The 17,894-nt window shown below is 33.6% G+C and overlaps 1 protein-coding gene across 1 annotated transcript in view; it reads right to left on the bottom strand.

The window, feature by feature from the left end:
• Window positions 1–17,894, bottom strand: part of LOC111045230 (clathrin heavy chain) — a 41,237-nt gene that overhangs the window by 9,156 nt on the left and 14,187 nt on the right. The window contains exons 5-20 of the mRNA XM_022330587.2: window positions 17,441–17,602; window positions 16,468–16,581; window positions 14,722–14,895; window positions 13,936–14,112; window positions 12,537–13,172; window positions 11,183–11,818; window positions 10,113–10,378; window positions 8,893–9,042; window positions 7,843–7,927; window positions 7,175–7,320; window positions 5,320–5,503; window positions 4,599–4,791; window positions 3,088–3,245; window positions 2,662–2,807; window positions 1,912–2,038; window positions 360–527 (exon numbers count right to left, since the gene is read on the bottom strand). Of these exons, the coding sequence (XP_022186279.1) occupies window positions 360–527; window positions 1,912–2,038; window positions 2,662–2,807; window positions 3,088–3,245; window positions 4,599–4,791; window positions 5,320–5,503; window positions 7,175–7,320; window positions 7,843–7,927; window positions 8,893–9,042; window positions 10,113–10,378; window positions 11,183–11,818; window positions 12,537–13,172; window positions 13,936–14,112; window positions 14,722–14,895; window positions 16,468–16,581; window positions 17,441–17,602 (3,522 nt within the window). The remainder of the gene's footprint in view (window positions 1–359; window positions 528–1,911; window positions 2,039–2,661; window positions 2,808–3,087; window positions 3,246–4,598; window positions 4,792–5,319; window positions 5,504–7,174; window positions 7,321–7,842; window positions 7,928–8,892; window positions 9,043–10,112; window positions 10,379–11,182; window positions 11,819–12,536; window positions 13,173–13,935; window positions 14,113–14,721; window positions 14,896–16,467; window positions 16,582–17,440; window positions 17,603–17,894) is intronic.

Below are 17,894 nucleotides of genomic sequence, written 5' to 3'. Positions count from 1 at the left end.
ATGGGTATGAGAATGAAATGTGAAATCATTATAATAACCTATACTGACTCAAGATAACAGGTGAATAAATCATTTAATTATTCGAATAAATCATTTTTAAAGCAAATGCAGAAATAATGGAAAGTACAGACTATACAAAGGATATTTATTGAACGGTCATAATAGATAGATATAAAATATATTTATGAGACGGTCAAACTGCACGATGAAATCAACATTATATTTTCAAGCTTAGTCTTAAAGGTTAAAAATAACATAAGGCACAGAAATAAAATAAGAACTGAATACCTCAAGTATTCACGATCTCGAAAAAGCTGGATGTTTACAGGAGTAAAATCGTACAGGTCTGAATAACTTACTTTTGGAATGTTTACACGAGACCAGAAGAGTTCAAGGTGCTCCCTCATCTTTGCTGGCTTATACTTGGAATAGAGGATAGCTAACTCTGTGAACATGCCCATGTGAGCGCGCTCCAATCCCAAAGCAGCTTCCAGTAAGTTGATCAGTTCTTCAAAATAGCCACGATCCTTGAAAATAATATCAAAATTATAAATTTGACGAAGTTGCTACACTTCGAACGAGTTAGCCATGTATAAAATGTATGCATTTCATAATTATAACAGTAATTACATCCCAAGAATGTTCAAGTCAAAGTACAAGCCAAGAATGTTCAAAATCAAATAACATATTCTTTATACATTAAGCTACAAACATAGAAAGCATCAAATAAGTTATAATTGAAAAAAAATCTGATCTAAAACATAAATAAAGCTGTTGTGGCCAGAGTTATTAGTGGGCTGTTGGTAGACAGGTTGAAGAGTCTCGTTTGGGATTGTAGATTGACAATATATCATCAACTGTGTGTGTTGAAATCGTCATTTTACTGTATGTTGGTTTTGAATTGTCAGTTTTGTTGTGTTATATTGTACATTTTGAATAGAACGTGAACTTGGGTACCGTATTTTTGAGGAATGGTTTATTGGTGTCATTATTGATCATTCAATGTTCGTATTGAAATTATCAATTTTAGGACAAACGTTTTCAATAATTGTCAGTTAAGGTTACATTATATTTATTGTGCCACATTGGATTCGTAAATATAATGTTTACTTAAGAGTGATATCAAATCAAAACATTTAATGGTTCACACCTCGCTTTAGTTGCATTCATAGAACAGGCTGATAAATTAAGTCAACCGGCTAAGCTTGGTGTGTACCTGATAAGTCAGCATTGAGTAGTCAATTTATTCCAGAATCTAGTTTGTCTTGTATTGAATTACTTAATTTTGATGGTATTCAATTGAAATGTGCTGTTTTCCAAGTTATGGTTTATGAAATTTTGAATCTGTTCATGATAGCAAAAACACTGACACTTAACCGGAGAGCAAAGGCAGAAAAGGATTGTTGGCCTGTCAAAGTCGATCTGGTTGAAGTTGAAGGTCCAAGGAAGCAAGGGTGAATGTTTTCCTGTTTGTTGGACTATGTGTGTGACAATGTGTTTACTCGTTAATTAAACGTTATTTCAGTTGCCAACGTTTCTGCTGAGATTTATCGACTCCTGCATTTTTGGCTGCCTTTCCCTTCCACTTGATAGATATTTGAAAACGTTGCGGGGGCGGGGTTGTTTTTTGTCAGAATATTTAATATGAAGTAGACCACAAATATATTTTACTAAACTTTGAAATGGATAATAAGCGAAGACAAAGCTGAATATCCTAAAAAATTGATATTTAGAATTATAGTTGTAAATGGAAGAGTTGAATTTATTTTCAAAATCATCCAACTAACCGTTGAAGTACACACTTAGCTGACTTATACATATACACTTAAGATAATGAAAATAACATTCGATTGAAATCAGCTGAATAATATGGGTGGTATCCGCTACATGCATAAGAATCTACGCCATCACCTGATAATAGTTGATCAAGTCTTCAAGCTCGTCAGCATGGACCACAATGTGGAGACCGCACATCTGAGCAAGGCGGAACTCCTGGCTATCGACACAAGCGAAGCACACCTCCTTCCATGTCCGGGTGCTACAAATCAAAAAGTATCACATATATATGCCATATAAACCAATTAATAACAACTCATGGTTGAGAAAGAAATATTCAATATGGATATTTAATGCTCTAGTATGCAGTTTAATTCTTAATTAACATTGAGTACAATCATAAAACTTGCGGAAAGAAGCAAAACTGTCCCCCTATTCCAATTTAAACAACACAATTTATCAGTGTATTCTACTAATATTTCAAAGTACAAATGCACTGATATGAGTTTTCAGTTACTCATGTGATTATTCAACTAGAATTAGAAACAGAGTTTGTAAATGAACAAGACGCCTTGTGTGAGAGGAGGCTCAAGCTGAAAAGCTATATTATTCATGACAATAAGAAAAGATTCTTAGTCGGTAAAATCCCTAATTCTACAGAGCGACAGTATTCCATATTCCACGAAGTTTACAAGAACAAGATACCTCAAATACTCTAAAATCGAATACAGGAACCTTGAAATGAGAAAGAAAGCCTATTTTATTCAGGTCACAGGGAGGATATGAGATGAAAATCTTGGAATATACCAATGAACAAGAAATAGACTACTGCGGATTGCTTTATCCAGTTTATGATTTGAGTACAAGTATTAGAGATTTACCAACCTGTTGGCTTTGCGGGCACTGTCAACTGCGCCCTGGAATTCTTTCAGATGGACCAATGTAATGGCAAGGCGAGCAAAGTTGGAAACATTGTTGTAGAGTAGCTTGGCAGGCTCATACATCCCATCATCAAAGCATCTATCACCAATCTGGTAACAAATCAAAACGAAAATAGCTTTAAAATGTGAGTATGTGAATTATGAAGATAACATTTAGTTACAATTATTAATTAATAATAATAATAATTAGAATTTATAACTAGGCTCTCATGTTCACAAAATCTGGTAAAATAGTTGAGGTGATATAAAATCGTGTTTAAGATCTAGTCTTTAGCATGTCTTATAGTAGACATTTGATAACATGAAGAACATGGTAGAATGAGAAGCGAGCTTAATTAAAATGAACATCTTCAAGTAAAAGTTCAATCACCTTTTGAATGTCAGCATGGTTAGGACCAGAAATGAATTCTTCCAAATCGGCCAAGCGATTGGTGCGAGCATAAGCATAGATGAGTTCGCTTTCGATGTAGGACTCTCTTGCCTTCTTTCGTGCCATCTGCAGATAGCGAACCAAATCTTCCCAGCTTTCTATAATCGTAAATCAACCGACATTAGTATGGAAAAAGAAGTAACAACAATAGAATTATAGATGAGATGAAAGAATTATAGTGATCGACAATGTCACATTCAAAATTTACATTTGTTTGTTACTGACTTATTCAATTCTGAATAATTTTCTAGGTATCGAGAAAAGGGTAGCTGGAAAATTCAATTCAATTCATTTTATTCAAAAACTTTATACATTACATATTATGTAAAAACTAAGTAAAGACGATACATTAGTTTGTAACATTAATATGAAAAACAAGTAAAAAGTAAATGAATAACTCCATGCTTGGACGACAAGTCCGTGTGCATGGAAGAGTCTTCTGACAATCGATAAGAAAAATTATAACTATACTTTAATGACACTAGATACAATGAAAAATCTACTAACTAAAAACTTAATAATAGAATAAGAAATTGAAAATAATAAGCAAAAAATAATAGGGTTCAACTAAGTGACGAAATAAAAAAAAATTAAATTAATTTGACTGGCAAGTATCAGAGAATTATCAAACTTTTCTCGAATTGTGCAAATTACACCTCGTTGGATAGTATTTGATTATGCAGTGTTGTGAGTAGCATGATGTTTTTGATTTTTCTATGGCAGAATCAATTGATTCTATGATAAGAGTTCAAAATTATATACATTGCAAAGTCATAATATAGTTCAAACCATAGTCAGTAGTTCAAAATCATTGCATCAAGTATTTCTTTAATTGTGAAAGAGATGCTTAAGGCTGGCTACTGACGAAAGGATATGCATGAAGGCATGTGTACACACATGTCTTCATACATTGTTGTGTCAACACAGTGAAAGGCTTCGAACAAAAACGTTTTGTGAGTAGATATTTGAATCTTCATATTTTTGTTATTTTTTCTTCACTACTCTATTTGAGGTTGAATTATTTTTGTATGATTATAACTTGTAATTTGTCAGTGTTTTATTCATTGTTATTGGTTGTTTTTTATGTTAGAAGCTGCCTCTTGTTTTGTGTTCAAAGCTTCTCGCTGATAACAAAACATTCATGATGAACATGTGTGTGTGTGATAAACATTCATGTTCACACATGTTTATCAAGTATGTCCTACCGTTAGTGGCCAGCCTTAGAGTGAATTCACAAGAAAATATTGATTTATTAGATGTTCAAGCGATGAAATATTGATTTATTAGATGTTCAAGGATTATGAAGGAACGTTAACTACAGAAAATATAATTATATTGCATTTTTAAAAATTATAATTCAAGCTGAACAGCTAGCATCATTTTAGATTATTGCTAATCCTTGCCAATAATAGTTAGTGTTGAACAATAGGAGGGAATCGTATGAAACCTACCGGTTTTATGAGCTGTTTCAACAACATCAATGTAAGCAGATGGATCGTCGGCCTTGATGAAGGAGTCAATCGCTTCTTTGACCAATCCTTTGGTGAGCTGAGCCTTGGCCAACTGACTCCAAACGGCTGGTTCATTGCAACGTTCAGCGAATTCGTAAGCTCTATCCAGATTTTGAACATTATCGATCAGCACCTAAAGACAATCATGAAGTGATTATTATTGGAAGTAAGGTCAACAGACATAATATGTTGTAATATAATATTATAATATAACATAATATTATTACAAGGCAAATTTCATAGTTCGTTCTATTTGGACTGTAGAAAGGTTTATTTTCCTACTATCTTTCAGTTGTAATTCAGTGTATATCTTAATGTAATCGCCAATTACTGATAAGGAATATAATCGTAGATTGGAGATCAAGCTGTATTTGAAGCATTTCTGAATTTGAAATTTCGAATTAATTTTTAAGGAACAGCCAAATATTAAAATAGTTTGAGCAAATGTTATTCAATGTTAAAATTGAATAACTAGTTAATTTAACTTTTCCTTAAAATAAAAAGGCAACATGTCATAAAAAAACTTTGTAATAAATTCGTACAGAACCATTTCATTGAGATTGTAATTGAAAGCCAGAACTATTTCATTGAGATTGTAATTGATTGATGTTGTTTGAAAACCACTTTTTATCAAAACTATAGGATACTCAGAATAACATACCTGAATAGCCGAAGTGTTGACATCGAACTTTTTGAAAATGGCGAATGCTTCCTCATACAACTGATTGTTGATTGCAATGTTAGCAATGTCCGGAGCATCGTAATTATCCAAACGATTGATGTACTCCATCACACGTGTCCTATCTGCTTTGATAGCAGTCAGAATCAACAAGTTTTGCAGGTTCCTGAAAATTGGTATTGATTGATGAAGAGCTCATAATCACCTCGAAACAAGAATACAAATAACTCGATTGTCTCTAATCATTCCATCACTTCATTTGATCATTTCATCGAAATCAATTTAATTTATTGAATATATTCGTTGGTTTTTTAATCAGAATAAGAATATTCTTTACATGAAGGATGCTATCGGAAACATCACAACAATACAGTAAACAGAATTCATAGCAAAATCAATAGGCGATGTAAGTTATGACGTAAGCCGTTGCTACGACGCCATTTTGGTTTCTAAACAAACCGTTGCTATGGAGAGAGAGCATGTTATTCAAATGGGACTAAAACATCATCTTACATTTACGAGTATATCAATGAAATAATAGATTTCTAAGAGTTGAGAATATTTTTTTCAAGTTCTACACACTCAAATCATCAACTCTCAGTATTTATTCAGATCAAATAAATTTTTTTTGGGACAGCCAAAGCAGAAAATCTCACGAAGTAGAGCTTAGTACCATATCGCTGTAGTCTGCTATGGAAAACCTACCTGGAGAAAGTTGAAGTGCAATTTGAATTATCACCTATAATTTCATTAGATTGTTATAAAGTTTTAATTTCAAAATTCATATGAATATATTCTGTTTTCCTATTGTTTAGTGTAACTGTTAGAGTAGACTAAAGCTTAAATATATAAGTTAGGTGTTTTGGTTTAGCATAGGTACTTACTTATAAGTTTGGTGTTGAGGTTTTCTGAAGTATATAATTGTTTTCAATTTACGTGAAATAGTTAGATATTGAATGAACTCAACACAATAAAGATGTAGATGCTGTGTTAACTAATTATGTTTTATACTTCCTACATTCTAACTAAACGGTGATAATGTTTACAAGAATTTGTAAAGTTTATCAGAGATTGACAATGGTGTAATAACCGAAACCGGTCTTTCTAATTATCAATAAATCAGTGGTTTTTTGACAATTTCTTAGTCTTTTTCATTCAATATGAATAATTACCACAATATCAACTTCTCAACTACACAAAAAGTTATATTGAAAACAAAATAATAATTAAAAATTTCAGGTAAGAATTCATGTGGCACATCAACTTTCTCTTCAACTAGGCTTACCATGGTAAGCCTACATACATAGTATTATGCACTACTTCGTGAGACTTTCTGCTTTGGCTGTCCCAAAAAAATTTATTCGATCTGAATTGATGATTTGAGTGTGTAGAACTTGAAAAAAATATTCTCAACTCTTAGAAATCTATTATTTCATTGATATACTCGTAAATGTAAGGTGATGTTTTAGACCCATAAGAATAACATGCTCTCTCTCCATAGCAACGGTTTGTTTAGAGACTAAAATGGCGTCGCAGCAGCGGCTTACGTCACACTTACATCGCCCATTATGACAGCACAGCACAAAACCTGATAAAACATTGAATTTGAAGCATATACAACTGAAAAAAATCAATGTTTAAACTTATAAACTCAAACTTCTATTTAAATACTGCTTTCTTCTTAACATAGATTTCTTTGATATGTTTTTTCACAGTACCAATACATTTTAAAGCAATATTTCACTCTCAATTTTGTGTTGCTGAAGATAAAATCAAGTATTTATTTGAGTTTCCAAACTGCATTTCTTAATAATGATGTTTTATGAGAGGAGCTTACCTATGATCACTGAACACTGAGTTGTCGAGCACAATCTTCTCCAGAAGTTCGATGAGTTCGTTGGGTAGATCGGCTGTCATGAATGCCTTCACTGTCACTGATATATCCTCAGGATCTTGAGTCTCAGACAGAGCAGTTTGGACGACCTACAAAATTAAATTGGAAAGAAGTTATTGAAATACAACTGACGACAGGATATGACGGGGCAGTAATAGAAGAGAGAAAACTTGATATTCTAATAATTATGAATCTTAATACGAATAAGTCGAATTCTCAAATAAGATAAGGATAGAGAAAATGTATATTATTCTGTTTGTAGGGAAAAAGTCGTAGTTTTAAAAATCGGGCATAAAACGAAGGATTAGGAAGTGCTGGATTAGCCAGATAGTACAAATTGAATTTAGTGAGGAGATAAAGTTCAAGATTCAAGCACCAAGGTTTAGTGGTATTAGAGCAATGTAATAAAACATTTAATATTTATGACAAAATGTTAATAAATTGAATCAAATAATCATCAAATAAACCCCAGTTTACATACATTCTGAACTACATTGAATCATAAAAAACAATAACATCCATTATCTCAATATAAAGAGAAACTTTGAACGTTACAGAAACTGATCAGGTTCCTCACAGCAGAATAATAATTAACAAGAGAGTTTTTATACCTGATCAATGAGATTTCGCTTGAATGGATTGGCCTCATTGAGCACTTCAGCCCACAATTCTGGCTCACGCCTGCGCACCAAGTACCTGAAATCAACAATTACAAAATAAATAGAAGAAATCAACAACTACCTGAAATAAAAGTATACATTACAAATATTGCTTATTCCATATTTGACGAGTTTGATAGTTCAAATATGTTTAAATCCTACCAAATATTGACAATCTTTAGACATTTAAAATAAACATGCAACTGATAAAATTAATAAAAACAATGCTTTCTGTTAAAACCATCTATTTCATATATAATTGCATTAATAAGAGTAGTTTTCAAATGAATAATGTGAGTCTTTAAGAAATGTGTTCTCCATTTCCTTAATAGATTTTCACGGGGAAAAAAGATTAAACAATATAACATCCAGGAAATTGTAAAAGCTATAAGTGAAACAACTAAGCAAAGATTTGTCAGCCTATCTAGTTTGAAAAATTGTTTGCGCTCATTTACACACAAATTTTCCACCACACCACTTATTGGATAAGAATTATCATTTACTGAAGAAGCATTTTTGTAACCCATAAAAGCTAAAAAATTGCTTCTTATTATTTTAATGATTATTTCAAATGGAATTCACTAACATATTTTGATCCAACTCAATTTTACAACTTCCTATTTTAAAAGTCCCAGTCTCGATCTTTTTGAGAACTATTTATCAGAGTATAGAATACTAAAAATCGATATCTTTTTCGATGTATTTGATTTGTGCATTGTTAAAATAAATAAATGATATTTATTTATAAATATATATAGTATAAATATAGATCATATAAAAAATAAATAGATCCATGAGATGTTTGAAGATCTATTTGGCAAAGTAAAGAATATCAATAATCGATGTCATTATCAACATAAGATCCATGCACAAAGTAAATAAAATGCGGGAATCAGATGTTTTGCGAACTATTAATGTTAAAAATGAGTAGCTTCGCAATCGGATGATGGGGAAAACTATTTTTTTATGAATAATTTTTAGTTGAATTTAACATTTTATTACCTTGCTTCTGCTTTGAAGAGTGAGTTCTCATTGCAGACATTGATCAGTTCCCGATCACACTGGCCTCTTTCATAAGCAAAACAAGCTAGATGAGGATCACGCTTTTCACAGTATTTACCAACCACGCGACTGTCATAGAACTGATTTTCTCTGCAAAAAGATATCAATTTGTTAATTATAAGGCATGAAACAGTAATAATCCCCTGATCTTCACCCAATTCAGAGCTGAGTAGTAGTAGTGCACGATGGACAATGACGAACCCAGTACTCGGAAAACTTCTTGACACTGCAACAAACCCCATCTAGGTAGATGATCAATTATTTATTTAATACATGCATACAAATTTACAAGCCGTTAATGCATGCATACAAATTTACAAGCCGTTAATCTAGCTAAAAATTTAGCTAATTCACCATGGCCAAGTATTTTCAATTTCCAAGCATGAATTAGCTTATCAGGAAATGCTAAAGTGCTATGAAGTTTGAAAATAAAAGAAATGAGAGCTATGGGAGGTGGTTTACTCAAGTGTGGATAAAGAGTGAGGAAACAAGTTGAACAACCGTCATGAAATGATAGAGTGAGAAATTGCTGAACTTCTGAAGAGAATAGGCTGGAGGAGAATGAAACTTGAATACAAAGTTTAAAAGTAAGGTAATAACCCGGACTGAAATTGATAATGTAAAAGGAATAAGAATATGATACGCTTTATCTTCACACTAATCATGCAGTGAGTTGCATTAACAAAAAACTATAATAGTAGAAATATAGTGTACTATATTACACTCTGTATGAAAAATAAATTTCTATTAGAGTACAGAAAATATATTTTTTATCACCACCTCGATTTCACCTTACACAGAATAAGAATTTAACGGATTTACTATTTGTATTCTGTTTCATATTATGATTTTTATTCTATTATATAATGTTGTGATGAAGAAATTTTTTCTATTCCCTAACTTAACTACTGACCTGCTAGTGAAAATATTCTAAACTTTTGTGTCACATTATATTAGACTAAGGAATGCTATGATTACAGCTTGGACACACAGAGAGCGATCTAAGGAATCTTATCTAAAGATATCTATATCCATATATTAGTCATCTATATCTATATCCTCCTTAGAAAGCACTGATCGCAATGTGTGTGTGTGTGGTGTGGGTGTGTGTCCAGGCCCTAAAATACTCAAAGTATATTAATAAAAAAACGAACGCCTACTTGAGAAAACGTTCAGGGTTGTTGTTGCTGTCGATGTAGATCTTGGCCAAAGCATTGTGTGTGGCTGGCTCCACACAGCCCTCGTGCACGCGGGACTCCAACCAAGGCAGCAGCAGCTTCAGACGATTACGCTTCTCCACCTCCTCAACCAACTCGTCGGTGGAAAACTGACCGCGCACAACCAGAATCAAGTTCTTGATTATGTCTTCGGAACAGTCGACGTCCAGCAGTCCTCCGATAACCACAGGCAAACGAGATGGATTTACCTGCATACAACGATTTCAAGATATGGTCACGAAACTAATAATTGAGTTCTACCAATCGTTAATTACTAATAACATGAGAAACGATCTTCATCTTTCTGGGCATCAAGTGAGGTGATACTGAGGTTGGTTTTATTGAAACAACGAGAAACTAATTTCTGCTGTTACACCAATTGTCCATCTCCAGTAAACTGTCATTACCAAGAACTTATACTCGTGAAACAGGAAACAAAACATTTTTCTGATTGAATGCTGCAGCATTGAAACTTCTTTACAATAGTCTAAAGAAACAAGCCGTCCGAGAAAGTTTTTCAATCAATTGGCTCTACATTAATATAAAAACAGTAAAGCCTACTAAAATAGTAACGTACTTATACTCAATACATTGATAATGTGTTTTTATGTAGTTCTATAGAAATAGAGTCAACAGTTGATTCATTAAATGATAATTTTAAAAAATTAGATTAGTCTACTTCCAATAAGCATCAAGTTTTATATAAATGATTCAGGCGTGATGAGAAAAACTGCAAATGATTACAGTAATATTACTGACAGATGTCAGAATGTATTTAACAATTCAAAAAATTTCAATTTTTTCGTTTTTCGTTTCATAATAATATGATTTTTCAAACCAACTTCAAGGAGGAAAGTTTCCTATCAAGAAGGTGAATTATAAGAGCATTTTGGAAATGAATTAGCGAGTACTGTAACCTTTCTTTCTCTTTCTGATACGGCATGAAAAAATGCATCAATAAGAGTCTATAACAATATGAAACCTATCTGAGTTGATGGAAATAGCCCACTCACCTTTTGCACGTAAATCTCAATATATTTCTGCAAGCTATTTCGATAGAGATAGAGAACCAGATCGTGCACAAAATCGAATCTGTCGCAGACGATAATCAGTGGCAGCTGATCGGTGAGCTTGGCTTCTTTCAGGAAGTTCTTGACTCTTTCAGCATTGTAGCAGTTGGATTCACGGCAGATGCGTTCCACTTCCTTGATCTGGCCAGTCTTGCAAGCGGCCTGGATGTACTTGAAATGAACCTCATGGTCCTGGCTGAAATTGACGATGGATCCCAAGAAATAGAACAGGCCTTCGTAGCTCTTGAACGACTCGAAAAGATCAATGAGCGCCTTGGTGGTGAGCTGTTCGTGGTATTTGGTTGCGATTTGCACGCAAATCTGAAGATTCTGTCTGATGTTGGCGGTGAGCATCGCTTTCAGACACTCCAGAGAATCCTCCACCGACAAAGTTCCGAAATATCCAACAAGCCAATCAGAGTTGAGAAGGTGTGTATGAACAACAGCTCGCTTTATATCGTACAGATCGGTGTAGTGCTCGAGAGCTCTTTGGAAGAGTCCGGCTTTCTCGCACAGCTGAGCTATGTGTGCACGGTCGTAGTGTGTGAACATCTGGTTTCCAAGAATTGCGTCAGCCACCTAAAACAAGCATAGTTTATCATTACATGCTGATCATTTCTATTAAAATAAATCTTACAACAGTGATATTTTACTACCAAAGCATCTAGCACACAGCATTTTATCAAATTCCTTATGTGACGCCTATTGAGTTCATACTTTCATTTTGTGAAGAGAACTCTACAACGTAGTTGAAAAAATTATTCAATTGGATTGTTAGTTGAATATTTAAAAAACTGAACTGGCAGCTACCATTGTCAACAATGAACGATAGAATGCAATTTTCCGTCGCCTTATCCAATACTTCAACTAGCAATCAAATCCAAGCAAAAGGCCATAGACCATAGGTTCACGTACGTGTATTTGTTAAATTAATTCAACGGCGGTTAAATGACGAGGTCTGAATCGTTCATTGGTTCTCATGGCATTGTTTTCGTTAGATGCCTGAGATTATATATGTTGGACGTGCTTGCAACCATTAGTAAGTTTTGTCAAAAAGCCTCCAGAAATTACCACCATTAATTTTAATTGATGTTACATGTTTGACCGAATTAAAAACATTTTTTCAAAGTAAAGATATAATGTGCACTTATAACGTTTTTTGTGCAAGCCGCATGTGAACTGACCCGACATTACGGGCTTAGGGCATCTCATTAGTGTTGTTAAAGTATTTCAATCTCTAATGAGTGACAACCCAAACAATATAGATGAATGAGAAACCTACAGGACAGATGCTTACCTGCGGAGCTGAAACAAGATTCATTTCGAGCAACCTTGTCTGGAGAGGACCTTCAGATGGACGGTTGTTCTTGAGTGCGTCCAAAAGGAAAGCTGTGCACTGCTGAACCATATTTTGGTCCATGAGGATGTCAACGATCTGGTTGATGTCAGCGAGTGGCTCGTCATCCTGAACAAGCATCTGAGCGAACTGCACACCCTGATCGGGGTTGACGTGCATCACATTACGCAGCAGGAATATGTAGTCGGGAGTGTATCCAACCTTCTTAGCATACAGCACAATCTTCTGCAGCTGTCCAGTTTCCGCAAAGCATTGGATGACTTTGTTGGGAACGTTTGCTCGGAGATAAACAGATAATGCGAGGGTGGGATCAGCTTGTTTGACAAGATCACCCAACTCTTCGGAACATTCCAATTTATCTTCTTTCAACCATTTCTCCAGCAGTTGTTTGCGGTTTTGAACCAGAACCGGCTTGCACAGCTCCAACGACTCATACTTGTTCAACTGGCCTTGGTCGAGAAGAATGCCAAAGTATTGCAGGAGAGGCGAAGTCTGGCCTGGCGGGGATGGAACTTTCTGGAACTGCTGCATTGTTTGTGGTGTTCTCAGGATGCCTTTGGGAGCATTGGCAGCAACCTGCAAAAATTGAGTTCATTTATTTATTCATTTAAAAATAAATTATAAGAGTGCTACAGGCTCCAATTCACTAATAAAACAACAAAAAATATTAAAATACAAGTTGAGTAACTATACTAGAAAAGATATGTTACTTCATTACTCAAGCATCACAATAATGGGAAGATTAAACTTGAAACATAGTCAATAGCAAAATTGAATTGAGAACATTTTCCAAAGTAGGCTATATCATAGAGAAAAGATAACATCTTGTTCTATCTTTAATCTGTGGTTGTTATATCCAACACATTCACATAATCAAAAGACTACGGACAGATTTTTAGGATGGATTGAATAGACTGAAAAAGTGAAGTGAAAGTTCTGTTAAAAAGTCAACTTGATCCATGTTAGATATCGATAAAATACTGAGTACAAATGGAGTAATACGAATAGGCCTACTTGAGTATACAAAACACATTAAAAAACAAACAACAGTTTTTCATTGCAGATAATGCCCACCTGGATTTCTATTGATTGCACGAGGGTAATGGAAAGAGATGATCAAACGTCCATGCCTACCTGCGGGATTCAAACCCACAGCCAGGTAGCGCTAGCAGACTCAAGTGTGCAACGCCTTATTCGTCTCGGCTAGCCTTGCCGGCAAAGTAGCTGCACTAATCTGATCTAAATTATAAGATCATTTCTATAATGATTAATTTTTTTTAGTAGCTGCACTAATCTGATCTGAATTATAAGAGAATTAATTTCTACATTTTGCTCTCACCTTAGCGGCCTCAGTGTACTGTCCGCCTTGGAATAGGGTGTTGAACTTCCTCACAAATAGATCCTCAGCTCCCGAAAGATTGTTGCGGACAGCAATCCTCAGAGCCAAATCTGGATTCTGCAGTACGCTTGTGATGTAAGGAATGATGTTCTCTTCTTCAACACTTACGGACAACACCTGAGAAAAAGCAAAACAGTACGTGTATAATATTCCCTCAAAGTGACAAAACATGCAAAGCATTTTGATGCTTACTGCACATATGATAAAGATCAAATCAAATCAAATTTATTGCCAAATTCATATAAATAATTCACAAATACATGGAAAACAAAATTCAGTTTCATACATTGGAAATTTACTAACAAAATTACAAAAGCTTTAATTGAAACTAAATAATAATCTAATATAATATATAATATTGGCCTTGCCAGCAAAACAAAGTTTGTTCGCTAGCAACGAGCATTCAGTAAGCACTCCAATTGGAGAAAAATAGAAAAAAGTAACTATAAGAAGATTCATCACTGATGAAGCATGTGAGGATATGCTAGCTAATATGTCACTTGATTATTAGCTAATATATTTTACATGAAACAATATTGTTTATTACATTATATATTCATTGAAAATAATTATCAGGCTTTAGACTCTTCAATAAACATTATTCAACACATCTTCATCTTCACATTAGCAACACATGTCTTTACTACACCCAATTTTTTATTGAGTTTCCACAAATAATTGTAGTATTATAAAATCATTGATGTTATGTAAATTGGAATAACATACCTGGCCTTTACGGTTAACTCCAATGATGCCACCAGAGGCTTCATGAGGAGCAGTGACGAAGATTGTATCTCCGCTGATTCGGTTCATGTAGATACAGGTGCCGGATTCAATATCATACAGGTGAATGTAACCATACTTGGTGATCAAATAGATGACATCGTATTTGGAGCTGACCTATGAACCAATAATGTTGGCTTTAGTGAATTCAGTTTAACGCACCGATCAGCAAAATCAAGAAAATTGGAACTAACAAGATTGAAACTGAACTAAACAAATTTAGTTCAACTTTATCAGTGGAATTGGCAATATAATAAGTGTTTTCAATAATTGGAAATTAATAATGTATTATTAGAATTAATGCATCTAGTATTTTATTAACAAAAATCAACTTCATCCTGAACCTGCAGAGTAAAAGGAAAAAATACCTCCAATAACTTTTCTCCAATAATTCTTGTCATTCTATTCAGTGTAACAGCATAGGGTGTACCACTTTGATGTTCTTGAAAATCATCTATGCAGATGACTGCGTATAGTTTCAATGGATTAAACTCGAGTTTAAACCGAAGATCAGTATGCTGATTCCATCTGAAGCCAGTAAACGCCTTTTAAACTGGCACAAAAATAAAGGTCCAAAATTGGGTGTTTAAACTAGCAATATGCGTAAACGGGATGAGCAGTGAGCCTGAGTGAGCTTAACCCAACTTCCATGACTAATAGAATATTGTGATTGTAAATTATGACTAATATGTCACTAATATTACTTTATGAGTGATTGAATATTGCTATTTATATGATGTATACTTATTATATCAATCAATAAAGAATATTATAAATTATTTTAAACTATTTTAGATAATAATCCACAAAATATTAAAAATATCAAGTTTAAATACTTTGCGTGTATTTTTATAATAATATTGGACAGTTAATAAAAGGATCAAGACACTTGATTGTTGAAAAAATCAGTAATTTGAGATTACATCTTTGATGTGGTAATTAGAGACTTCATAAATGTAGTGAAATCCAATATTTTGAACTGTCAGCATTCCTTATAAATAACATCAATGCTTCCCATCCAATCAATGCTGACAGTTTAAAAAGAATCTTACATTTAGGCTACAATTGAAAGAATTTTCACAAGAAAATTTCTAAGAACTTTGAAAATATTTTTTAAGGTTTTTTCCTCCGATACGTATTTGAACTTTATAAATACTCACGAAATCATACGAGCTAAGCCAAAATTATCAATGTTTACGTTTTGTTTCTGTATTCTGATTGGATATATGAGGAATCAGGTCAAACAACTCATAGTTGTAGTTGTGCTTCAATAAAGCCGTTTAAAGTAAACGTTTAGTTCGTTTCTGTTCAGCATAACCATTGGGGGTTTAAACGTCGTTCAAACTTAAACACGTTTACTCTAGATGTGATTTAAACGCATATAGCCCTTAGTCATATCAAAAGCCATAAAGTAGTTTATGTGTAGTACATTGGGTTCTTGACCTTATAAAATGCGGATTAGATATTGATAACAGAAGTTCAAGACTCCAAAAAATAGCTCAAATCTACTTATTTGAATCTGCATCTACATCTATTTATATTTTTGGATCAGTTCTGATAGAAATATGCTTGCATACCATCCAATGAGAATGATATTTCTTTACTGTTCTTTATACTTCCGATCGATATTTCTGTACTTTCCATCGTCACTTGAAACGTTCCAGTAAAAAATTCAAAGTCGATTCTTACCTGCATAGCAACTGGGAAATCGGTTTGGGCCTCGGGTGGGAAGAAAACATCGACTGCTTTCTTTGGAAATGGTTGATTGCCACTTGGTGGTTGACCGACCTCAATTATATGCAACTGAAAAAATTTGAACAAATTCAAGATTCATTTTATTAACCATTAAGCTACAGCAACAGCAATAGGTAGGCCTAAGTCATAATTAATCAATTAGACTTGAAATATTAGAAAATGTGATTCTCTTTCAACTTTTTAGTCTGTGTAAACAAACCTTGGATTGCGTTTATAGAGTACAGTGCTGCCAGATTTGATAGAATAAAATTATGCCTTCAGATTATGTTATCTAATCGTGTGAAAGTGCGAAAAAGAACATAGGCCATTTCTATGGAATCGACACAAATACTAACATGTATATGTTATATAAAATGTTATATAATAATAACATGGCCGTATATTTATAGATACGGCAGATATAATACATATTTTTTCGAATAACAAGAACATATTAATATTAGTATTAGAAAACTTCGATTGAATTATGGAAATTTTGAGATGAATTCAGTAGATGGGAACAAATCCGTCTTCAATAAACTAGAAGGCATTGGACAAAATACTTCGAAGTATTATAGAAAAATTCGAAAGCGGTGTTATAATTATTCATGATGTAGATATTACTCTTCATTTTCTAATTCTAAGATTAAACCTAATGTTTAATGTTAGAAAAATTTGAAAAAATACTAGTTTATTGAACGTATTTATAAACCCGATCCACATTCAATGACATCTATAAGACAACGTGTCTTTTGGAAGATGTTGATAAGACATGTTTTTGGAGTGCTATGTCTGGCACTCAAGTGAAAAAAGTACTCGGCACTCCAAAAACATGTGTATAAACATCTTCCAGAGCGTAAACAGACTTATATCCATACCCACATTAAAAGATTGGCGCCACTACAATTGAGGGCACTTTAGACCATACCTTGCCACCTTGAGCTGTCCTGACGGCAAAGCAGAAAAGAGTAGATGGCTCAGGATTGCCTTCCATTTTGAACTGAGCAAAAGATGCTGCATGACCTTCAATCGGCTGCGAGCATTTTCGTTCCACGGCATACAGCTGCATTGCACCGACCACTCTACCTTGCTGTAAAACAAATTGAAAATTATCTATATTGTACTATGAATACTAGCATATAATGGTAACTCACACTTTGATTTGAGAAGTTGTTGAAAGTACCAACTTAATAATAATATCAACTTGGTGAAAATATAATCTTTATTATTTTGTGCAAATAAAACTTCAAATTGGTAAAAATATCTCATGAGAAATTATAGATCATAAGAACTCGGAGATTTTTGATCATCTATGGGAGCTTGTCCACCTTCCTTACAAATTAAAAACAGATTACAAACACAGAATATAAGTTGATGGCCAA

Source organism: Nilaparvata lugens, chromosome X (genome assembly GCF_014356525.2).
Source record: "Nilaparvata lugens isolate BPH chromosome X, ASM1435652v1, whole genome shotgun sequence".
Classification (NCBI taxonomy): domain Eukaryota; kingdom Metazoa; phylum Arthropoda; class Insecta; order Hemiptera; family Delphacidae; genus Nilaparvata; species Nilaparvata lugens.
The sequence above is the reverse complement of the archived record's forward strand: the minus strand, read 5'-3'. Positions and strand labels throughout refer to the sequence as shown.